The 25,788-nt window shown below is 42.5% G+C and overlaps 1 protein-coding gene across 1 annotated transcript in view; it reads right to left on the bottom strand.

The window, feature by feature from the left end:
• The window catches only part of CD109 (CD109 molecule), a 538,537-nt gene that overhangs the window by 373,983 nt on the left and 138,766 nt on the right, over window positions 1-25,788 (bottom strand). The window contains exon 10 of the mRNA XM_030199046.1: window positions 3,717-3,826. Within this exon, the coding sequence (XP_030054906.1) occupies window positions 3,717-3,826 (110 nt within the window). The remainder of the gene's footprint in view (window positions 1-3,716; window positions 3,827-25,788) is intronic.

Genomic DNA, 25,788 nt, shown 5'->3' with positions numbered 1-25,788 from the left:
AAGTGAAAATTATGAAGACCCATATACCCATTTCTCTTTTATTAAAAAAAAAACGCCATAAAAAGATTAGCAATGGTTGGGGCAAATGATGCCTCCATAGCTGCTCAACATTACTTGATTGAAATAAAAACTCTGTAGTTTTCTGATGGGGATGTGGGCGACATTCCAGACATTCAGATAGCACCTCTAGAGCTTCCCCCTGAAATATATTCGTATAACAGGAGTACACATCCAAACACAGCACAAATTCAATTAAAACCAAAATCTGTAGAAGATGTGTTTTGTCTTTAACAAAGGATTTTACTTCACCCAAGCAAGGCTGCAAATATATGTCCACAAACTTACATATACTTTTTTTTTTATATAAATCTGTTTATTGGCACAACATTGAGCATACATAAATATCAAAGCCAACGGACTGATTACAGAACTCAAACATTCACAGTTCTGGGATAAAGGAATGCCAAACGTACATATTTTAATTTTAAACCCCCCCCCCCCCCCCATATCCTCCCCTCTCCCCATTAACCCTAATCTCCCCTCCCCCCTCCCTCAACAATTCAATATTCTACTTTTTGCAATGGGAGTGAGCGTGTCCCAGAACAGCGACCAGATTTTACAAAACTGGTCTCCTCTGGTGGAAGCCAAATCACTGATCCCTCGTCTTTCTAACGAGCAGCATTGCATCATTGCCAATGTAGTGTACAGGGGGCCTCCCGACTAAGCCACAGCTGCAAAATAGTTCTTTTCCCCATCAGTACTGATCTCTTCAAAAAGGCCTGCAGGCCTTCTGGCTTATGCCCTCTTACCAGGAAGACATCAAATAATTGTCCAGGAGTGGGTTTCCAATGCACTTTCCACATAGCCGAGATCTGTTGACCCAGGGCCAGCCAGAATGCTGATACTTCGTGACAATGCCAGAACATGTGGCCCAGGGAGGCCCCGGCCCCCCCCCCCCCCCCCATGGCACACTTGGGACAATCATCTGTCTCTCTCAGAGATGCTCTAAAGGCCCTGTGAGGCGAGATGTGCAGCCGGAGAATAAATTTATAGTTCAATTCCCACCAGGCTGCATTCGCAGTCACTTTGTGAATAGATTTTAGGCAGTTCGTTGCTTGCTGCGGCTCCACTCGCCACTTTAATTCCTGGCTCCACAAGTCACAAATAGGTGTGGTATTGAGTGGTTCTAAAGAGTCTCGTAGGCAGCTGTGAAAGTATTTCAATGAAGTTCTATGTTGTGCCTCCAAGTCCAGTAGCTCGTCCTGTCTCTCCCAAACTCCCTGCCTCAGGGAGTCTGCAGGCAGGGACTGAATATAGTGTTTCATTTGAAAATAAGCAAAGTTATCACCTTGTTCAAGAGCATATTCCTCGCATAAAGCCTGAAAGGGTTTGATGGTCCCCTGCTCTGTCACTACCTGGAACAAATAATGGATCCCCCGGGCAGCCCATCTCCTCAACAAGCAGGAAGATTCTCCCTCCGGAAATGCCGGATTACCCCGAATCGGCAGTAAGGGCGACACCAAGTTGTTCCACTTGTGTATCTTGCAGAGCCATTGCCACGTTCTGCGTAGGGGAAGTAATATATATTTATAGGGTCCCAGGGGGGTTAACTGATCTGAGGGGGCATGTAGCCAATACGAAAAGTGGAAGGGTCCCATCAGCGTGGTTTCGATCCTTGTACATGAGAAGAATTCAGTAGATCGAAACCAGTCTGATATGTGTTGCAAACAACTTGCTATGGAAAGAAGTTTCAAATCTAGTAGCCCCAATCCCCCTTTCTCCTTTGGCCTCATAAGTTTTTGAATCCCAATGCGTGCTCTCTTCCCCTTCCATAAGAACCCGTTAAGCTGTTTCTGAAGCCATTTGTCCTCTTTATAACCCAACATAAGCGGGAGCATTTGCAAAGTGTACGTCCACCTAGGGAACAGTATCATGTTGAATAAAGCTATGCGGCCATGTAGCGAGAGTGGTAGCTCCCGCCATCCCTGCAGGGTAGCCATTAGATTGTCTCTCAGGGGCTCCAAGTTCACTGAGTATAAACGAGCTAAGTCAGATGGGATAAACACACCTAAGTAACAGACCACCCCCTCGGCCCTCTGGAATGGGAAATCTCCCACCCAGTCTTCCCTGACCGCCCGCTGTACCGGTAGTGCTAATGATTTTTGTAAATTTAATGTAAACCCAGAGAAAAAACCAAACTCCTCTATAACTTCTAATAGGTGAGGGACCGATACAGCAGGCTGTGTGAGAGTCAAGAAAAGGTCGTCCGCAAAGGCCAGCACTCTAATCTCGATCCCATGAAGTACCACTCCTTTGATGTCTGGGTCCCGTAGTATGGAACGCAAGAGGGGTTCCAGATACAATAAAAACAATGATGGGGATAGGGGGCACCCTTGTCTAGTACCCCTTGCCACCACAAGGGGGTCAGAGCGCAGCCCATTTACCAATACCCGAGCCGTGGTGTCCCTATAGAGTGTCTTTAGAGCAACCAGAAACCAACCCCCCATCCCAATATATTCTAGGACTTGGAATAGGTAATCCCAGTTGACCTTATCAAAGGCCTTGGCTGCATCCAGACTCACCAACAGTAAGGGGTCTCCAGTGGCCTGGCCATAGGCCATTGCTAGTAGCACTTTCCGCACATGGGTAACTGCGTGGCGGCCCCTCACGAACCCTACCTGGTGCTCCCCCACCAAAGATGGAATGTGGGCTGCCAACCGGTCTGCCAAAACCCTGGCCAAGATCTTTATGTCCACGTTTAATAGGGAGATGGGTCTATAGGATTCAATCTGGTCTTTCGGTTTACCAGGTTTGGGAATCAGTGTAATAAGGGCCTCAATTCTCCCCCCTGGAAAAGAAACCCCTCTCAGTTACCTCATCATAGTAAGCTACCAGGGGGCCGCACAACTGGGGCGCCAGGAGTTTAAAATATTCATTTGAAAACCCATCAATCCCCGGATCAGAACCCAGTGTCAAAGATTTAATAACTTTCTGGACTTACATATACTTTTAATGGTGACCCTCTCCATCTCTAATGTTTTATTCACTTTATTGTTTGTTTGTAAGCCACATTGAACTTGAATCTATTTGGGCTAATGTAGGGTATAAATGTCATGAATAAATAAATAAGAATCACCCATCGCTCCTTCAAGAGTAAAAGCAAGGAGAGGCGTTAAGGGACACATAAAGGAATCGAGATTTGGGGATACTAAGGCCATGGAATAACCAGGATGGTACAAGCAGCTGATAGTGCCCAGGTACTGTCCGGCTGACAACTGGAAGACCTTCTTTAATGCTAAAGGCAGTGGTAAAGCAAAAAAGGATGGCCAAAGCTAAAGAAATATAACCAGAACTGAGCAATTCAAGCAGGCTAAATCATCCTTATTTGCTGCCAGTCACTAAATTATTTTGTTTTCTCATTGTAAAAATTCCTTCTCCTCATCTGTTTCGTGGTGGTATCTACCCGTGTGTGCACTGCTGTAATAAAAATAGGACCACATTATCAAAGCCATTGGAGCCGACTCTGTGGGTGCTTGAGCACCCCCAATATTGAGAAAATTCCTTGTATGTTTCCAAGAAGGGGTTATTTTCATTGGGCTTAGCACCCCCAATAATTTTGAAAAGTTGGCTCCTATGATCAAAGCAGTTCTGATGAACAACATTGCTTCATTATTGATCACATTAGTTAGATAACATAATTAAGTATAGGGACTTACTGAGGCTGTGAAGTTCAGAGAAGGCTTTAAAACTTCAGGGTAGTCAGAAAATTCAATGGTGTAATTTTTTTCATTAAATAATACACTGGTGCTTCCATTGTGGGAAATACCTATTTTGGGGAAAAATGTAGATATTACAATAAAAAGTGAGCTTGAGGAATAAATAAGGATTTTACAAGTTACTCATATAAATTCTGAATAAATATGCAATGCAGAATTCCTTCTAGTGCAGTGTTTATCTATTTCTGTACAGAATTCATGAAGAACCAGCTTGCATAAGTGCAGCAATGTAATAAGCCAACTCCATTACCTGCCAAGAGTCTCTCCCCTCCCTTCTCTCCCCATCATAGTCCAGGATCTTGCTTCCCCTCCTTATGCCCCCATGTGGCCAGCATCCCAATTTTGCTTTCTACCCCCAGGTGGCCTACCTCTCCTCCTCCCATCTTTACCCCTCCAAGTGTCCAGTATCTCCCTATCAGCCTATCACTTATCATTCAGCATATTATCTCCTTTTCACTATGCTTTCCAATATCCGCTCTAAAATTATCCCCAGTGATTTCTACATTACTGGGGCCATACTCACAGTGGTCCTACAGTTCCTAGCACCCACAGACCAACAAACAAACCACCAGGATTCTTAGTCAGTCCAGACAAGAAGAGGCAATAAACTAAAATTGTTTATTGTCATAAAAAAATAGAACAATGAACAGAAAATGTGCAATCAGCAAACAGTAGTAGTAAGAAACTGAATATGAATCAATTATAAAAATTTGTTCACTACCTAAATAATGCCTGGAGAGTACAGGAAATATCAAATATAACTGTTCACAGGTACTCAGCAAGGAGATCTTTCTCTCTTTTCTCCCTGGTCAAGGTTGGGGCAAAAGCCAATACCATCATAGATGAACTGAGCTCCTGGGCCAATCAGAGCCCAGAACAACAAGTTTTAAAAGTATCTGGCAAATCACTGCAGGTTACCTCTTATCTGTGTTAACTAAAAAGGGTGATTTCTCCACAGGAGAACAAGACAAACGAACAACAGTGGTTCCAATAAAAGTCCTCTCACAGTTGGCGTCTTTCTAAACAAGGTCTTTATTCAAAACAATCAAACAACCCGACACGTGACGTGTTTCGGCCAAACAGACCTATCCTGTCGGATGAATCGCTGCACTTGTCTCTATCAAATACCGGTCTGTTAACAATTTATTCACTGAGTCATCTGTTTCTCAAGGTATTTTACATAAAGGATTAATAGACCCCTGACGTAGGCCTGTTTGGCCGAAACATGTCACGTGTCGGGTTGTTTAATTGTTTTGAATAAAGACCTTGTTTAGAAAGACGCCAACTGTGAGAGGACTTTTATTGGATCCACTGTTGTTCGTTTAACTAAAGAGGGAACAGTCGTTTCTTTGTAACAGTTTTAGAGAAACACCGCAAAAGTGGAGGACCATATTCCACTACGTCAACAAATACCAAAGGAAGGAGTAGTGTGATCAGCAAGGCTCTTCCATAAAGAAACAGCAGAACGAGGAATATAATAAATAAAACCTTTATTCTTCAAGACCTGACACAGCACTGTGTTTCAGCATAAAGCCTACATCAGGGGTCTGTACGCAAAATCACTGAACGGTATAGAACAATATAATTACTGGAAAACAGTCTGGTGAGCCTGGTCAGTGTTTGAGCCTGGGACGGATGGGTTCTGCTGTTCGGATCTGACACTGGGCTGGAAGGCTGATCAGTCCAGCAGTACCCACAAACTTTCAGCCTGTGGCAACCTTCCAGCTGGCCTAATGTCCCTTCCTGCACCACTCCTCTTCCTGCCTGACCCAGCGCCACATCCGAACAGTGGAACCCATCCATCCTAGACTCAAATACTGACCAGGCTCACCAGACTGTTTTCCAGTGAATACATTGTTTTATACCCTTCGGTGATTTCGTGTACAGACTCCTGATGTAGGCTTTACGCCAAAACACAGTGCTGTGTCGGGTCCTGAAGAATAAAGGTTTTATTCATTATATTCCTCATCCTGCTGTTTCTTTATGGAAGAGCCATGATCACACTACTCTATGACAGCTTTAAACAAACATGTACCACCTGCTGGCCAAAGTAGAGAAATACACTTAGTGCAGCTTAGTAAACAGAGCCCTTAGTGCGATGAGCAGTCTATCAAGTGCTTAAAAATAAAGAAATATAAATAAACCAGTAAAAAAAGCCTGTTTCTCATTGAAATGAAATGGGCGCTAGCAAGGTAATCACCTTCTGCCATTAACGTTTTTAAGGGAAGTTCCAGCATCCCCCCTCCCTCCCTCCCAATTAAAGGGTTCCTCCTCCCTCCCAGTTCCAGGGTCCACCCCTCTCACCCTCCCTCCTCCCTCTCAGTTCCAGGGTTCCCCCTCCCTTCTTCCCAGTTCCAGGGTCGTCATCCCTCCCTCCGAGTTCCAGGGTCATTGTCCCTCCCTCCCTCCCTTCCAGTTCCAGGCTCCCTCCCTCCGAATTTTAAAAGTCATCCTGACTTATCTCGTTGGGGTTACATTGGCCGGCAGCAACGATAAAAAGCGTGCAGGCTCGGCACTTACTTCAGTTTTCCCTTCTCTGTCTCTCAGCTCTGGTCAAGCCCTCATTTCCTGTTTAAGGGAAAACTGAAGTGCCGAGCCTGCACGCTTTTTACCGCGTGAGGTAAGTCAGGATGACTTTTAAAATTCGGAGGGAGGGGGCCTGGAACTGAAAGGGAGGGAGGGAGGAGTGACGGGCCTGGAACTGGAAGGGAGGGGGACCCTGGAATTGAGGGGGACGGATGACGACCCTGGAACTCAGAGGGAGGGAACGAACTTCCAGTGGGTAACATAGTAACATAGTAGATGACGGCAGAAAAAGACCTGCATGGTCCATCCAGTCTGCCCAACAAGATAAACTCATATGTGTATACCTTACCTTGATTTGTATACCTGCCTTTTTCAGGGCACAGACTGTACAAGTCTGCCCAGCAGTATTTCCCGCTTCCCATCACTGGCTCCGGCACAGACCGTATAAGTCTGCCCTCCACTATCCTCACCTCCCAACCACCAAGCTCTCTTCCCCCACCTGCTCTGCTACCCAATTTTGGGTGAATATTATATGCAGCCTTCCCTTCCCTCCGAGGGTGGGGCACTGAGAGCGAGTGCGAGGTCTGTGGTTGGTCCCTTCTCCTTCTGACATCGCGTTTCTTTCCCTGGCAACTATACAGAGTTCCCTCGAGGGCGGGGCAGTGATCGGGAGTGCGAGTACGAACCCTACGAACACTACACAGCTTCACTGCCACGCTGCCACGGAGTCAGATTCAGAACGTTGGAGGTGTGAATTATTATATTAGAGGAAAGGCTAAAGCGGCTAGGGCTCTTCAGCTTGGAGAAAAGGCGGCTGAGGGGAGATATGATAGAGGTCTATAAAATAATGAGTGGAGTTGAATGGGTAGACGTGAAGCGTCTGTTCACACTTTCCAAAAATATTAGGACTAGGGGGCATGCGATGAAGCTACAATGTAGTAAATTTAAAACGAATCGGAGAAAATGTTTCTTCACTCAACGTGTAATTAAACTCTGGAATTCGTTGCCAGAGAATGTGGTAAAGGCAGTTAGCTTAGCAGAGTTTAAAAAAAGGTTTGGACGGCTTCCTAAAGGAAAAGTCCATAGACCGTTATTAAATGGACTTGGGGAAAATCCACTATTTCTGGGAAAAGCAGTATAAAATGTTTTGTACATTTTTGGGATCTTGCCGGGTATCTGTGACCTGGATTGGCCACTGTTGGAAACAGGATGCTGGGCTCAATGGACCTTTGGTCTTTCCAAGTATGGCAATACTTATGTACTTATATAGGGAGGAAAAGGTCTCAGCAGTCAAAGGCATATGGCTGCTTTTCATACCTCAAGAAGATCTTTATTACAACCATTATACTTTTTTGTGGAATGTTTAACACCTAATGTGGCAGATGTCTCAGTGTTGGGCACACTACAGTTCTCTCCAAAAGAAAAAGCTGAAGATAAACTCTTGATCATCAAAGATCAGTGTAAAATTAAAAGGAAGAGTAAAATTAAAGTTTACATAGATTATTTGATGTTCTTTATATTTATGTAGGTACTTATGATCATATTCACAGAAGGCAACATATGAAACTTGAGGACATTTTCTAAATAGTTTCACAATCTCTGATATGATAGACCTCATAGTATAGTAAAGAATTGATTTAATTAAATCTTTTTTGGTGTACTATATGCAGGACCCTAAAGTGTTATTAAAGATTGTACCTCTTAAATCAAATACACTACACATTTTTTAGACTTTTGGCCAAAGTAGATACGAGTGAGTATAAGCTCTTTTCTAATGGAAACATCGTACAATACCTCTTTATTTACTTTTATGCCTCAGGATGAAGCTCTGCAGAATAAAGTTGGAATCCCATTTCTAACCTCATTTGTTTCCACTGATTTTCTCGTAAAGTTAGCCAGGTTTGCTTTGAGAGATAATTCCATCAAGATTTGTATTTATAAGTGTCAGGGTGGCTATGGATGCCACAATTGCCCCCTCTGTTGTTAATTTGTATATGTCTGAATTTAAGAAAGATTGGATATATTGTTCTCCTTTTATAGAAAAGATTTATATGTGACATAGCTATATTGACAATGTGTTCATATTATGGACAGGTGATGAATCAGAATTATGTAGCTTTGTCAAACACATGCAGTTCAACAGAGCAGTGATTCTTTCACTACTAAAATGCACAAGAAGAAAATTGTCAGGAGCACTTCATACTTGTATTCTCACAAATAAACAATCTGCAACGAGTGTGTAGTTATAACAAAGAAACTATCAAACACATCACTCCAATATAGTGTCACACTGGGGATTCAGATCTGAAGGATAAAATATATTAAATTAAAAAAAAATAGCCTCAGTGTAACAGGGAGCCTGACTTTTATGCTCCACTGTAAATATTACCATCACAGGCTTCCACCACCTTCCGAAAAAAAAACACAGAGAAAAACTCCCAGAATATTTCAAAAATTCTAAAGAAGTGGGAGAAAAGTCTGTGTTTAAAAAACAGAAGGGAGGGTAACACAATTTAACACAATACAGATCCAAATACCCACAATACTAAATCTCACTATGAATATAAATCACCCAAATAGACTCTAATTAGCAATCCCTCACTAGACTAAAATCCTCATTCAAACAGAGAAGCCTTCCTGCAAGTAAAGAAAACTCAAAATAGAGCAAAAACTCTTATAACATTGCTAGAATTACTTAAACTTCCATCCTTACTAATGAATGGATTCTAATTCTGACAAAAGGTAAACTTTACTTAGCTCAGAACATCCAAATTGTCCTGACAGAAGTGCAGCCTCATAGGATTTTCACAGTCTGTGGGGTTTCTCCAAAATTAAAGTTTCCAATTTATATTATCCTTCTGGCAAAAAATGTCCAATTTCCTTGTTTCTCGACAGTAGGAAATCCTTCTGTTTCGCTATCTTCATCAGGAGAAATACATAGCAATGCATAAAAACTGCTTTACAAATTATCCATAGCAAACAATGTGCTCAAAATGGCTAACGTTTGTATGAGACGCCTTCAGAGGGTATTTGGATCTGTATTGTGTTAAATTGTGTTACCCTCCCTTCTGTTTTTTTAAACACAGACTTTTCTCCCACTTCTTTAGAATTTTTGAAATATTCTGGGAGTTTTTCTCTGTGTTTTTTTTTCGGAAGGTGGTAGAAGCCTGTGATGGTAATATTTACAGTGGAGCATAAAAGTCAGGCTCCCTGTTACACTGAGGCTATTTTTTTAAAATTTAATATATTTTATCCTTCAGATCTGAATCCCCAGTGTGACACTATATTGGAGTGATGTGTTTGATAGTTTCTTTGTTATTCATACTTGTATCCCACAATTATCCAAAAATGAGTTTCAGTTCAACATGGCTTACCATTTAACAGTTAGAGATTATATTGATGTCATCCTGTGAAATTAAAAAAATAACTGTCATATTCAGTTTTTAAAATATAGAAGAATATGCACTAAGATTATTGATTAGAGACAACAAGCCAAACAATTAATGGATTACTTGAAGAATCAGAACTATCCATTTAGAGTTTTGAAAAATGCCTGTAAGAGGGCTTAATTCAATGATCTCTATCTTTTGCTTCTTGATAAAGCTGCTCAATAGAAGGATCGATCAGTGGCTAGAAGGAACAATCAATGGCTACCTGTGTGTGAAATTTTTCACAGGGAGTAGGTGCTATTTCTTTTTTTTTTTTCCAAAAATTTTATTAGGGTTTTCAGATAACAAAAATAGTAATAAAAACAGTAAAATAGAATAAAGATAGGACATATTGATTATAGCTGGAGAAGTGATTCAGAACAATATTGGTACTAGCATTGAGAGTTGTTAAGAAATATTAACCAATTAAGTGAACATAGTCTGTTAAAGGAGACCATGTCAATGTCTTTTTGTTGTAGGATCCTGTAAAGCTTGCAGAGACTGTTTCCAACTTGTGGTATGATAAAACTGACTGCCACCAGAAATGTTCATTGAGCATTGATGTGTTTTTCCAGTTCGTTAAAATCATAAATTGTCCAATAGTAATTAAATTATCAAATAAAGCTTGTTGTTGTTCTGTTAGATGTATTTCAGAGGAACAAGATTTAAATATGATTAATGAGGCACTAAGCTTGACATTGGTGTGAAATATAGAACATACGATTCATCATTTTCATAGTCTTACTAACCTTATCCTGTTTGGCAAGGTAAGATTATTAGGGGGGAAAAAAGAGGTCCCATATTCTGGGCAGCCTGATCAGGTCCTTTTGTTATGCAGCTAACTTGTCAAGGGTTATATTGTGGGCAGGTCCTTTTGACAGTGGCTGTTATGTCAGGAACTATTATGTTGGGAGCTTTTTTTGTTTGGAGTTTTTTTTTGTCGGGGCCATTTTGTTGAGGCTATTTTGACCAGGTACCCCATTTTAGTTTCAGTTTCATTGCTGATATGAAATCAATGCTGTGAAGTGATTCAGTAGGTAATAAAGGCTCAACTCCCTTTGAGGTGCATAATTGATATGACTGACTATTTTGGTATTTCAAAATGAGAGCACTACTACTACTACTTATCATTTCTATAGCGCTACTAGACGTATGCAGTGCTGCACACTTGAACATGAAGAGATAAGGGAGCACATGTCAAAATCCCCTGATAAAGCCAGAGGGTGAAACGGAGGCCCTTACTGGGATTTGAGATTTGTCATAAAGGTAAGTGCTCAGCATTTTGTAATAAAGCAACAGCTTATAATGGACAAAAAACTATGTTCAAAGAAATAGGAAAAAGAAAAACAGGAAAAAGTTTAATAAAGGTGACAAGAAAAATATAGGGCGATTTTTTGACCAATGAATGAGACTGGAGTCAAATGTGGTAACAGCTGCAGATAGCTATAACACAGCAATGGTATGAAAAGCAACCATATGCTTTTGACTGCTGAGGTCTTTTCCTTCCTATAAATTTCAAATCATCAATTTGTGGAAGTCAAGTCAAGAACTTCTGCATTTTGCCTGTTTTTGTTGTAGACAATTTAGATACTGCTGAGGGCATTTTCTCTGCATATTGCAGTATTCAAAAGTGTGCCCACTGTCCATTTATTGCTGACATAGATGTTGCTCCCTTTTGTCCCACCATACGCCATCCCCACACATCTCAGTCACCAACAGCCTACGGTCATTGAGCTCCAAATTGAAGCTGCATTAAAAAAGGAAGTATGACAAGTAGAGGTGAGCTGAGCTCTATTTACAGGTGGTATCGACAAATATGGGTAGGGGATGGAACGTAAAGTGAAATCAAGTCAACAATAAATGATGGTGAAGAAGAAAATAAAACCTGATGAGAGAGTCAATTAAGCCGCATGCCTGCAAATTAGAGTCCTGGCACTAAGATCTTTGGTCAGAGAATGGAAAGATCTGCCTCCCCCCCCCCCCCCCCAAGCTGGGGAAAGAGTTCACAGATGCTTGGAATGAAATTGTGGAATTTAGGCAGTGAGCAGAGGATACACTCTGATGAAGTTTGAACAGAACAAAGAAAAACAGAATGGTTATGGTTTAAAAACACAAGGAAGGCACTGAAATTGTATTTTACAAAGGGATGCCTATTTTTAACTTGCTTTTTGGAGCTTATTCTATAAAGAAAACTAGGTGCCTTTAGCTAGAGTACTAACATAACAGGTGAAATGTGTGCCTAAATTTTAGGCGCAAGCACTTTCACCTAGATTGTGAATGAACATTTGGAGATCTAGGTATGTATATCTCTGCCCTGCCCACACTCCAGCTAAACTTCACCTATGTGAATACCCAACTCCAAAGTGTGCACCTTTGTATGTTGATGTATACTTACAGAACAGTGAATAGCCAGAAAATGGTCATTTACATGCATACATCTCCATGTAGATCTATATATGACTAGAATGTAAGCATTTACGTGCATTCTTGCTGCCTAAATCTAGGTGGCTTCTTCTAGAATTACCCTCCTTCTAGCTGCATGAAAACTTAGGGAAACCAAGCAAGAGAAGATGTCTTTAGAAACAGTAGCTTTTCCACCAATTCAGGAGACAGCCATGATAAATGAGGACCCACAATTTCCCCAGGTATGATGAACATATGGTGACTGAGCACAATGATTAGAAGACCAGACAGGAAATGCTGTGTAATATTGGTCAGGTCTGACCAGAATGAGATTTGTGTATACTATGAGGGGCATAATCAAAAGGGACGCCCAAGTTTTGCTGAGGATGTCCTCGCAAAACGTCCCGGTGGAGGGGTGCGGAAACCCGTATTATCGAAACAAGATGGGCGTCCATCTTTCGTTTCGATAATACGGTCAGGGACGCCCAAATCTTGACATTTAGGTCGTCCCTAGAAATGGTCGTCCCTAGACTTGGTCGTTTCTGATTTTCGGCGATAATGGAAACTAAGGACACCCGTCTCAGAAATGACCAAATTGGTCATGGGAGGAGCCAGTATTCACAGTGCACTGGTCCCCCTGAGATGCCAGGACATCAACCGGGCACCCTAGGGGGCACTGCAGTGGACTTCAGAAATTGCTCTCGGGTGCATAGCTCCCTTACCTTGTGTGTTGAGCCCCCCCAAAACACACTCCCCACAACTTTACACCACTACCATGTATTGCAATCTGTAATAGTTCAGCTTGTTCTGTTTTCTCAACTGAATATACACAGATGTTCTAGAATACATAGAGGAGCATAACTGAAAGAGGCAAGCAAGTTTTCCTGAGGACGTCCTCGTGGGACGTCCCGGCGAAGGGGTGGGGAAACCCGTATTATCAAAACAAGATGGGCATCCATCTTTCGTTTCGATAATATGGTCGGGGATGCCAAAATCACGAAATTTAGGTCGACCTTTGAGATAGTCGTCCCCGATTTTCAGCAATAATGGAAACCGAGGACACCCATCTCAGAAATGCCCAAATCCAAGCCCTTTGGTCATGGGAGGAACCAGAATTCGTAGTGCACTGGTCCCCCTGACAACCAAGACATCAACCGGGCACCCTAGGGGGCACTGCAGTGGACTTCAGAAATTGCTCCCAGGTACATAGCTCCCTTACCTTGTGTGCTGAGCCCCCTAACCCCCCCCCCCCAAAACCCACCACCCACAACTGTACACCACTACCATTGTCCTTATGGGTGAAGGGGACACCTAGATGTGGGTACAGTGGGTTTGTGGTGGGTTTTGGAAGGCTCACATTTACCACCACAAGTGTAACAGGTAGGGGGGAATGGGCCTGGGTCCTCCTGTCTGACGTGCACTGCACCCACTAAAACTGCTCCAGGGACCTGCATACAGCTGTGATGTACCTGAGTATGACATTTGAGGCTGGCATACAGGCTGGCACAAAAGATTTTTAAAGATGTTTTTGAGGGTGGGAGGGGGTTAGTGACCACTGGGGGAGTAAGGGGAGGTGATCCCTGATGCTCTCCAGTGGTCAGCTGGTCAGTTCAGGCACCTTTTTGTGGCTTGGTCGTAAGAAAAACAGGACCAGGTGAAGTCGTCCAAGTGCTCATCAGGGACGCCCTTTTTTTTCCCATTATGGGTCAAGGACACCCATGTGTTAGGCACGTCCAAGTCCCGCCTTCAATACACCTCCGACACGCCCCCATGAACTTTGGCATCTCCGCGATGGGAAGCAATTGGGGATGCCCAAAATCGGCTTTTGATTATACCGATTTGGGTGACCCTGTGAGAAGGACGCCCATCTTTCGATTTGTGTCGAAAGATGGGCGTCCTTCTCTTTCGAAAATGAGCCTGTATGTGTGGTTATGACTATGGTAATTGTTTATCCACTCCTACCCTAGCTGAGAAAATATTTAACCATCTCTCTGACCTCATGTGCAACTTTCTTTAAATTAGTCACCTTACTTTCTAACTCTTCTTACTCTCTTACCTATCTATATGTTCTATCTTTGATTGTACCCTTCACTATCAATTAAAATGTACTATTACGTATTGTGTTGGCATTGTAAGTAGTATACTATCCAGCTTATAATCGAAAAACGCCTATATTTCGACCCAAATTGGGAGATGGGCGTGTTTTTCGCAAAGGCGCCCAAATCAGTATAATCGAAAGCCGATTTTGGGCGTTTCCAACTGCACTCCGTCGCGGAAACGAATAAAGTTGACAGGGGCATGTCGGAGGCATGGTGGAGGTGGGACTGGGGTGTGGTTATCAGCCGAGGAGAGATGGGCGTCTTTAGCTGATAATCGAAAAAAAAAGGCGTTTTTACCGCGATTTTGGGTCACTTTTTTTGGACCCTTTTTTTTCACGAACAAGTCCCAAAAAAGTGCCCCAACTGCCCAGATGACCACTGGAGGGAATCGGGGATGACCTCCCCGGACTCCCCCAGTGGTCACTAACCCCCTCCCACCAAAAAAAAACCCACTTTAAAAACTTTTTTTCCAGCCTCTATGCCAGCCTCAAATGCTATACCCACCTCCATGACAGCAGAATGTGTTCGATCCTGTCACAGCCTTTCCCTGGGTCAGATGTGGTTCTCGGGTGCACTACAGGGTCACATCAGCATTGCATTGTGGTGGGTGTAGGGTATTGGGCTCCGTGATTTCATTAGCTTGTGTTACAGTCTCACGATGTTGGTAGTTGGTAGGCTGTTCTCCCATGGTGCTTTTCCCCCTGCCTACTGGGTCAGAGTGTGTCCAGTTTTGTTTCCGGTAGTCCATGAGGGAGTGGCCATTTTTGTAAGCCAGTTTTAGATCCCTTCCATGTGTTAGCCACGTTAGAGAACTTAGTTCTTACCTTGAATGTGGCTGAAAGTGGGCATTGTACAGCATTCTGCCAGCTCGGACCTACTGCTAATCTCAGTACCAGGGAGACTCGTTGCCAGTGGGGCACAACCTCTGATGTGCAGTTAACTGTGAGTAAATGTGCTTATTCCAATAAAGGACGTTTTCGGAGAGATTAGTCTTCAGGTGTAAACTGGTGTGCCAATGTTATACAGCAGTAACAAGTCCTAGAGGCCTGCATGTATGCAGGTCCCTGGAGCACTTTTAGTGGGTACCGCAGTGTACTTCAGCAGGCGGACCCAGGCCCATCCACCCCCTACCTGTAACACTTGTGCTGGTAAATGGGAGGCCTCCAAAACCCACTGTACCCACATGTAGGTGCCCCCTTCACCCCTAAGAGCTATGGTAGTGTTGTACATTTGTGGGTAGTGGGTTTTGGGGGAGGGGGGTTGGGAGCTCAGCAACCGTGGTAAGGGAGCTATGCATGTGGGAACTTTTTCTGAAGTCCACTGCACTGACCTAGGGTGCCCAGTTGGTGTCCTGGCATATCAGGAGGGCCAGTGTACTACGAATCCTGGCCCCTCCCACGACCAAATGGCTCGGATTAGGACGTTTTTGAGCTGGGCGTTTTTTGTTTCCATTATCGCTAAAAAAAAACAAACGCCCAGCTCAAAACCGTCCATTTTTTCGAAAATACGGTTCGGTCCGCACCTTCACGGACCCGTTCTCTGAGATAAACGCCCATGGAGATAGGCGTTTGCGTTCGATTATGCCCCTCTATGCCATACTTTCTACTATTTGAATATCTTTACTGCTGTAATTTCCTATTGCTGTGTGATCTATTCTTACTGTACACCACCTTAAGTAAATTCCTTCAAAAAGACCGTAAATAAATCTCAATAAATAAATAAATAAATAAAATAAAATTACACAGTATATACCAAGGGATCTGTGGCTATGACCTCCATGGGCTCTCCAAGGTGGCATGTCACTGAAATCCATGTGGAAATCTTACTTGTGGCAGACTGATCTCTTTTACCACTGTATCTAGGGCATCTGTCACCAAAGATGCACCTATGCGTGGGTTCCTGAAGCACTTGTGCACAAAGGTTGAAGGGAAGTAGTAGTTGAGAGGATGATACTGCTCATGCTACCACTAGCGTTTGCTGGCATGCCTACTTTTTCTACTGCTGCATCACCACCACCTTTTTTTCCCCCCCATATGAACATGCAAGAAGCCTATTAGCACCAAAACCTCTGCTGTGAATCCCTGACACTGCCAAAAAACATCTAATTTCATCAGATATCTAAGCTAAAGTCCCATAAAGAGACTGCAATTGGAATTTAGAAGTAATGCTTGTGAGACGTATTATGATAGTCACAACACTCTTTTTATATGTGACTAGCCGCCCTCCCCATCCCCCCTCCCGCACACACATACAGTGTTCCAATTACCTAGTGCCTACCTGCACAATAGTTGGCAACTGACAAAACTTGGAAAGCCAACTAAGCAGTGCACTAGCATCAAACATAAACTGTAAATACAGTTTTCTCAAGCTTAGTCCCTGTGTCTCTTCCAAATCCATGTCTCTGGCACTTTCCTGACTACCTCGGGCACTCTTTCCATTCAAAACCAGGTACTGGCAGCAGCAAGCAAGCAAATGTACCCTCAAGCATGCAAACACAGACAGCAGAGTTTTCTCTCCAGATGTCCTTTATGCTATGTGTGTGGCCTGCCTTCCTGTCTCTATCATTGTGCTGTAGGCTGTAGAAGTTTTTCTTTCCTGGCTTTTGTTTTCACTGCTTCTAGCTCTATGTTGACCAAAATTACAGAAATCCTCAGCTACTAGTAACAATCCCAACTACCCCTCTCTGAAAGTATGAGACAAAATGGTTCTTTTTGCTTATCCTGCCTGTGCCTTTCCAGTCTAGCTGTAACAACATGTCCCATGGGATTTTCAATAAGGCAACCACACGGCTACCACACTCCTCTACAATAAGGCAAGGAAAGGCTATCTTTGACTGCCTGTGAAAAAAAGTTCTAACGTGGTTGGCTGAAGTAGAAAAAAGTTCTAACATGGTTGGCTGAAGTGCCCTGTGCTTTTGGCTTGCCTCCTCTCCCATCTCCCACTCCCAGCACATCTGCAGTGGTTGCGCATCTAGGATAAAAACATGGGATGAACGGTGGTTCATGAAAAGCTGCAGGCTTACAGAGTCACCCTGTGACAAACATACCATTAGCTGCATTTTACCACATGGAAAAGTGGAGTGCCCCTGGGGTCTGTATCCATAAATGCTCCAGAAATAGGAGTGACAAGTGAAATAATCAAATCTGTGACTAACACAAAATTATTCAAACTTGTTAAAATGGCACAGGATTGCAATGATTTGCAGAAGGTTCTTGTGAAACTCAGACTGGACAATAATCTGCTAATTCTAATTCTATCCACAATTTTGCATTTAACTTGCGAAGTTGCATACACAGGTTATAGAATAGTGTCAGTTGCATACATAACTTACAATTAGCTAACTGGTGTTAAATACTGATTATCTATATATATATAAAAGGCAACCCCAACGTTCTGAAGCCTCCACGGAAGTTGAGGCGCCCGAGATATCCGGTGTGCCCTGGAGTGTCTGCACCGCCCTCGTGTCAAAACGTCATGACGTCGAGGGCGAAGCTATAACACTCGAGGCCCGAAACCGAAACGCCACAGGCACGGCCACGGAGGCGCAGCAAACAAAAAAAAAACCCTACCCACACACAGCGACGCGAACACCGAACAAGGCAAGTAGCTCGGAGGGAGGGGGCCCCTTGCTAGCGCCCGTTTCATTGCCCTCAGAAACGGGCATTTATTCCTAGTTGACTATAATTGGTATGAACTGGCACTAAGCAGTTATGTAACTGCTCTTGGTTGGACTTCTGCAAATTGTGGACACAAAATCCATTGCACACAACTACTAGGGGGGAGGGGGCGTGGACCTGGGAGAGACATGAGTGGGTCGAGCATGCCTAGCATTTATGCATGCAAGTTATAAATATTAGCAGCTATGCGCTTAACTGCCTAGATGTAGACATCAGCATTTACTCCAGCCTTTGAGCTAGCATAGGTGCTCACACCTGAAGTTAGGCATACAATTGTGGACTTAACACTAGTATTCTATAATGCCAATTGTGCATGCAATTGCCATTAGAATTTGTGCTTAGTACGCATTGTCCTTTAGGCAGCCTATAGAGAATTACTCCCTAAGGAGGGTAATTCCACAAGGAGCTAAGTAGGTTTAGGCAGCAGGAGTGTACATAAATGGTTGTATTCTAGTCATTACAGATGTGTCCACATATGCACTTAAATGACCTCTTATAAAACACCAACTAGTACAAAAGGACTTGCCGTGTTCTTTGCTGATTGGGTGGAGTTTGGATGGAGCACGGGCAGAGTACACAAATAGATAAGAAAATTATAGAATACTATAATTTAAGCACTTTCTGGCTAACATCTAAAGGTAGGCATTTATACCAGCCGGCGGGGGGGGGGGGGGGGGGGGGGGGGGGGGGGGGGAGTGATCGCACCTTTATGTAAGCATGCTTCGTGCCATTTGCACTAGTATTCTATAAAGAAAAGTAAAAGATTACTTTTTATTATAGAATAACCTCGAATTAGGTGCCTGCTTACTCTCTTATCCAAGTTGCCCTGTTGTAGAATTACTGTCTAAATAGTAGATGAAACCTAATGTGAACAAGTGCAATGTGAAACAATAGGGGAAAATAATCTCAACTAAAGGGACAAAATGCTGGATTCTGACTTAGAAGTCATCACCCAAAAAAGAAATGTTAGAGTTACTGTGGACAGTACATTGAAATTTTCAGCACAGTGTGCCACAATTACTATAAAAAACAATGAAAATATTACAGATTATTAAAAAAATAGAACGGACAACAAAACCTCTGTATAGGTTCCTGGTTAGATGTTAGATAGATCCTTGAAAAGACAAAATAATACAAAAAGGATATCTACATGTGTTTCATTGACTATAGGAAGACCTTTGACTGTGTAAGTCATGAAAAACTCTGGCTCACATTAAGAAACAATGAGGCATATTTTCAAAGCACTTAGCCTTCCAAAGTTCCATAGGTTTCTATGGAACTTTGGAAGGCTAAGTGCTTTGAAAATATGCCTCATGGTGTACCAGAACACCCGACAGTTCTCATGCACAGCCTTTAAATTGACCAAGAAACAAAGAAAAACAGAATGGTTATGGTTTAAAACTGAAAATGGTGTATGACAAGGCTGCATACTTTTTACCTTACCTGTTCAATTTATATGCTGAGCAAATCATCAGAGAAGCAGGAATGTATGAAGAAACATGGGGAGTGAAAATTGGTGTAAGATTCATCAACAACCTTCACTATGCTGACAATACCACATTACAGGCTGAATGTGAAAGTGATCTGAAACATCCACTTATCAAGATCAAGGAACTTAGTCTCACAACTGGCCTGCACCTTAATGTGAAAAAAACAAAAGGGTCTTTTTACTAAGGCTTGCTAACAGATTTAGCGTGCACTGATTAGCACTTGCTACATAAGACACCCGTTATATTGCTATGGGCGTCTTATTTCATACATTAATCTGTTAGCACGCCTTAGTAAAAGGACCCAAAGATCATAACAACTGGTAAAATCAATTATTTCATCCTTGATGGAGAAGCAATAATAGTAAACAAATAGAATCTTTGAACATAGAGATACATCTTTGCACTTTGAACATCTTTTCTAGGTCCTTCATAACCATTCTGCCAAAAGTGATATGTGATTGGATTTTTTGACTACTTGTTTCACTATTGATAATTATTGATCCAAGCAGGTTGAACAACTTCAACCTGCGTACTGCATTCTACAGCCTGGGTAGCGCATGAGACCTTACTGAGGTAAGGTCTCAGGCCAAAAACGGACATGCACTGGTTTTTATTTTGACTTGCATCCATTTTCCAGCCCATTAAAAAAGGCCCTTTTTCCAGGATGTGGCAAAACTGGCCCGGCGCACACTCAAAAGATGTGCTCGAACTGCCGCAGGCCACTTTTTGCCATGGCTTAGTAAAAAGGCCCCTTGGCATTTCCTTTAGATTTACCATCCTGTTGGAATCTATAAAAAGCAAATAAAGATGACATTTCTTTTGTTTCACTTTTTTCACTGTCTTCCTTTATCCTACTGTCACGAAACATCTAGCCACACACCTGGGGTTACTCCAAGGCCACCTGGGTCTATCCCCAGCATAGCTCAGGTCTGCCTGCACCTGCCACTTGTGCACACTACTACCCTCCTCCCACTGACTGGGTCATAACTGCCTCTGGATGAGTCTCCTGCTCCCAAATTATCTCCAGTGATTTCTAGGTTACTGGAGACCACACTCCCAGTGGGCCCTCAGTTCCCAGAAAGCACTCACAGACCCAACACACAGAGAGGCAATAAATTATTGTTTATTGTCTTAAAAATTGAACAGTGGAACAAAGTGCGAATAGCAAACAATAACAGGTAACTGAAATATGGATCAAATTATAACACTAACTAAACATTTGCATACTAACAGTATCTAGATCAGCATATAATTCACCAAACCTGTCTCTCTTTTTTCCAGGGCTAAGACTGAAGCAACAATCAACAACACCTGCTGGCCAAACTAGACAAATGCACTTCAAGAGTTAATTAAGGTAATTTTACAGGTCTAAAACACACTGTTCTGTCACACCTACATAATACTCTTAATTCTTCTCCCCTGCTGTCACACCTCATTCATTTCTTACGTCCTCATATACAATCTTACTTCCCATCTCTCTGTATGTCCTTCACCTCTCCCTCCACCCCTTTATTCTTGCTTTCCTCCCATGCCTCCATCTTTCTTCTCTCCGCTTCTGCCCCTTCCCACCCCTCTTGACTATTCCCTCCTCTGCTCTTTCCTTTTCTCCTTTCTCACCTTCCCTTTCCTCTAGCTTTTTTCTATCGCGTCCTGCCACCCCCATATACTCTCCATTTGATCTCTTTCCAACCTTTCACCTTCCCTCACCTCAGCACATACATTCTCTCTCCCTCTCCTTTCCCTTACTCCTCCTCCTCCTCCTAGCATACTTCTCTTCCTGGTACTATGTCTTGCCTGCCAACCCCACCTGGTGCACCCTCTTTCCTCCTCATTTCTCCTTCTAGGCATTTTTCATGTCTTTCTTTTACTCCCTTCGTGTCACTCTCCCTCTCTCCTTTCTCTTCCCCGTCCTCTATACTCTTTTTAACTCTCCACTGCCAGACACTGAGTGATATAACAAAAAATGTGTTAATGGATTATCAGAGCCTTACCATACAATAGCAGCACCAAGTCAAGGAATTCAAACTGTGACAACCCTTACCTATGAAAATTGAACACTAACAGGCATATTTTCGAAAGAGAAGGAGGCCCATCTTTTGACACAAATCGCAAAATGGGCGTCCTTCTCACAGGGTCACCCAAATCGGCATAATCGAAAATCGATTTTGGGCATCCTCAACTGCTTTCCGTCGCGGGGACGGCCAAAGTTCATGAGGGCGTGTCAGAGGCGTAGCGATGACAGGACTTGGGCGTCCTCCACCCATAATGGAAAAAAAAAGATGTCCCTGACGAACAATTGGATGACTTCACCTGGTTCTTTTTTTCTTACGACCAAGGCACAAAAATGTGCCCTAAATGACCAGATGACCACCAGAGGGACTCGAGGATGACCTCCCTTTACTCCCCCCCCACTGGTCACCAACCCCCTCCCACCCTCAAAAAACATTTTTTTTAAATATTTTTTCCAGCCTGTATGCCAGCCTCAAATATCATACCCAGCTCCATGACAGCAGTATGCAGGTCCCTGGAGCAGTTTTAGTGGGTGCAGTGCACTTCAGGCAGGCGGACCCAGGCCCATCCTCCCCCACCTGTTACACTTGTGGTGGTAAATGTAAGCCCTTCAAAACCCACCAGAAACCCATTGTATCCACATGTAGGTGCCCCCCTTCACCCCTTAGGGCTATGGTAGTGGTGTACAGTTGTGGGGAGTGGGTTTTGGGGGACTCAGCACACAAGGTAAGGGAGCTATGCACCTGGGAGCAATTTCTGAAGTCCACTGCAGTGCTCCCTAGGGTGCCCGGTTGATGTCTTGGCATGTCAGGGGAACCGCTGCACTACGAATGCTGGTTCCTCCCATGACCAAAGGGCTTGGATTTGGTCGTTTCTGAGATGGGCGTCCTCGGTTTCCATTATCGCCAAAAATCGAGGACGACCATCTCTAAGGTCAACCTAAACTTCGTGATTGGCTGTCCCCGACCATATTATCGAAACAAAAGATGGACACCCATCTTGTTTCAATAATACGGGTTTCCCTGCCCCTTCGCCGGGACATCCTGCAAAGACATCCTCAGGAAAACTTGGGTGCCCCTTTCAATTATGCCCCTCTATGTATTCTAGAACATCTGCATACATTCAGTTGAGAAAACAGAACAAGCTGAACTATTACAGATTGCAATACAGAACATACATGTTAACAGAATCCCTCTCCATGGTCTGTGTTTCCAGTTGTAACCATCACCTACTTAAAAAACGGCAAATTAGAAAAAAAATGAAATCAAACTGAAACTATGACCCAAAACACCAGGCTGTGAGGCATGGAACACTGAATAAAAAGAAACAGAAATGTATTTCCTCTTGTACTGAAGAAAATACAAGTAATACACATTTTCAAAACTGACATTTTTTTTCATTCTCTAAAAATTTGAAAATAAATATTTTGCACATTTGATCATTTTATTTTTCCATTTGCGTTGGTCCTGATCTTTTTTTTTCCTCACTTCCTCTTGATTTTACCTTTCCAGGATTTCATTTCCATTTTCTGTTTCTTCACCCTCGGTTTTCTTCCCTTCTTCTTCCACATCTATCTCTGAAATCAATCCCTCTGTCAATACTAAATCAATAGAACCCACAGCCACAATGGTGTAATCACAGACAGAGCAGTGATCACACGCAACATGTCCTGGTTTCTGAATCAGAGCATCACTATACTGCTAAGAATATAAGAACATGTGCTGTCATACTGGGACAGACTGAAGGCTCATCAAAACCAGTATCCTCTTGCCAACAGTGGCCAATCCAAGTCACAAGTAGCTGGCAAGACCTTAAAAGAGTAAAACAGACTTTATGCTGCTTATCCTAGAAATTAAGCTGTGGATTTCCCAAATCCATCTTAATAGTGGCCTATGAACTTTTCTTTTAGGAAATTATCCAAAGTTTTTTTTAAAACCCTGTTAACTGCTGTACCACATTCTCTGACAATGAATTCCAGAGTTTAATGACAAGTTCAGTGAAAAAAGCTAAATTATTTACCTATAGCAGGTGTTCTCCAAAGACAGAAGGCAAATAATCTCATATGTGCGCGACGTCATCCACCGAGTAAGGTGCAGACACTGCCAATTGCACTATCACTTTAAATCTTTGAGGACGTGCCCCCATCAAACATGAGCAAGTACCTTCCTGCCCGACATTCAAGCACAGGACCCGCACTACATTACTAAAGCTAAATTGACAATCCTCAGAAAACACCTGCTACAGGTAAGTAACAGCTTTCTTCAAGGACGAGCAGGCATATATTCTCATATGGGCGACATACTACCTACCAGACTCATAGCATAAAGGAATTTTTGGCAACTAAATAGTTAGTGAACCTGGTGGAAGGACCAGCACTACAATACTAAAGATAAAACAATCCTCAAAGAACATCTGCTACAGGTAAGTAACAGCTTTCTTCAAGGACGAGCAAGCATATATTCTTATATGTGGGACACACTACCTACCAGGCTCACAACATAAATTTATTTTTTTATTTGCTGCATTTGTACCCCACATTTCCCACCTATTTGTAGGCTCAATGTGGCTTACACTATGATTTTAGCTACTAGATAGTGAGCCTGGTGGAAGGACCAGCACTACACTACTAAAGATAAGAAGACAATCCTCAAAGAACATCTGCTACAGGTAAGAAACAGCTTTCTTCAAGGATGAGCAGGCATATATTCTCAAATGGGCGACACACTACCTACCAGGCTCAAAGCATAAATGAATTTTTGGCAACTAAATAGTTAGTGAGCCTGGTGGAAAAAAAAAGATCCAGAGGGTAAAAGGATTTTGCAGTACTGGTGGCCAAAAATGAGGACGTTATAATGCCTTTGTATTGCGCTCCATGGTGCGACCACACCTCGAATATTGTGTTCAATTCTGGCCACCGCATCTCAAAAACAATATAGTGGAATTAGAAAAGGTGCAGAGAAGGGCGACAAAAATGATAAAGGGGATGGGACGACTTCCCTATGAGGAAAGGCTAAAGCAACTAGGGCTCTTCAGCTTGGAGAAAAGACGGCTGAGGGGAGATATGATAGAGGTCTATAAAATAATGAGTGGAGTGCAAAGGGTAGACATGAAGCATCTGTTCACTCTTTCCAAAAATACTAGTACTAGGGGGCATTCAATGAAGCTACAAAGTAGTAAATTTAAAACAAATCGTAGAAAGTTTTTCTTCACTCAACATGTAATTAAACTCTGGAATTTGTTGCCAGATAATATGATAAAGTGTAAATAATGAGTACTGATCATGCACCATGGAACAGGGCCAAAGGGCAAAAACTGATAAGCATGTGAGCCGGAGACTCATGATCTGATAAGACATTCCTGTGTGCAAGCAGACATGGGAAAAGAGCAATTACAATAAAGAAAATGTGGTCTAGCAACTTGAAGGGAGACAGATGATGTTGAGGGAAGGCAGAATGATCTCTTGGGAAGATGATTTGTTAAACCTATGTGGGGCATTGACTGAAATAAAGGATATATAAACAGTTGAAGCACAGAATTACTTCGGAGAGTTGGCAGGCAGAGAATACTTATGTATAGCAGCAGCTGTTCTCCCATGAGAAACTATTTGATTGCATCTGTGCCTTTATATATCTTTATTTTGGTAAGTAAATAAACAATTGACTTTCTCTTATGCACGTAGCCCTGGTTTCTTTTATCCCCCAAATTGTGGATGGCTGGTACATACTAATTTGGAAAGGGGTAGTAAATAAATTACTTTTCTCATAAGCGGCAGCCTCAATCTTTTATCTCTACAAATTGTGGGTAACTGGTATATGTAGATTTGGAGAGGTGGTAAAAAGACCTAAACATTTACACTGAATTAATTCATTGGTGACTCCCGACATAGATTGGAGGGGAGTTTTATGGTGTTCAGGTTCAAGCTGCAGGATTCCCGACACACACTGACAGTGTTGTTTAACACAAAGATTGGTAAGTGACATCTTTAAAAAAAATTTTATGGTAGGTCCTATGTCACTATTGTCTGACTAGGTGTTTTAAAATAGCAATTATCACTGGTAGGTCCTATGGTCTGATCAGCCGTGGGTGTTTATAAAATATCAGGGTATAACACAGAGTTCCTAGTAGGTCCTAAGTCTCGTTTGTCAGAATAGGTGTTTTAAAATACTAGGTTTTTATTATACACATAATGGCTATGCCTCTTGAGACAGTAATTAAATACTTTCTTTTAGAGAAAAAAGAACTTACTAAATTAAATCAAAAATGGTATAAATGAAATCAAAAACAAACTGATTTTGTTGGCCCCTAAATAGATCCTTTGATCTAAATTTCTTACTCAAATTCATTAAATATAATGAGACCTGTAAAAAAAGGTAAATCTC

This window comes from Microcaecilia unicolor, chromosome 3 (assembly GCF_901765095.1).
Source record: "Microcaecilia unicolor chromosome 3, aMicUni1.1, whole genome shotgun sequence".
In the NCBI taxonomy this organism is placed as follows: domain Eukaryota; kingdom Metazoa; phylum Chordata; class Amphibia; order Gymnophiona; family Siphonopidae; genus Microcaecilia; species Microcaecilia unicolor.
Note: the sequence above shows the minus strand (reverse complement) of the source record. Positions and strands in the feature narration are given on the sequence as shown.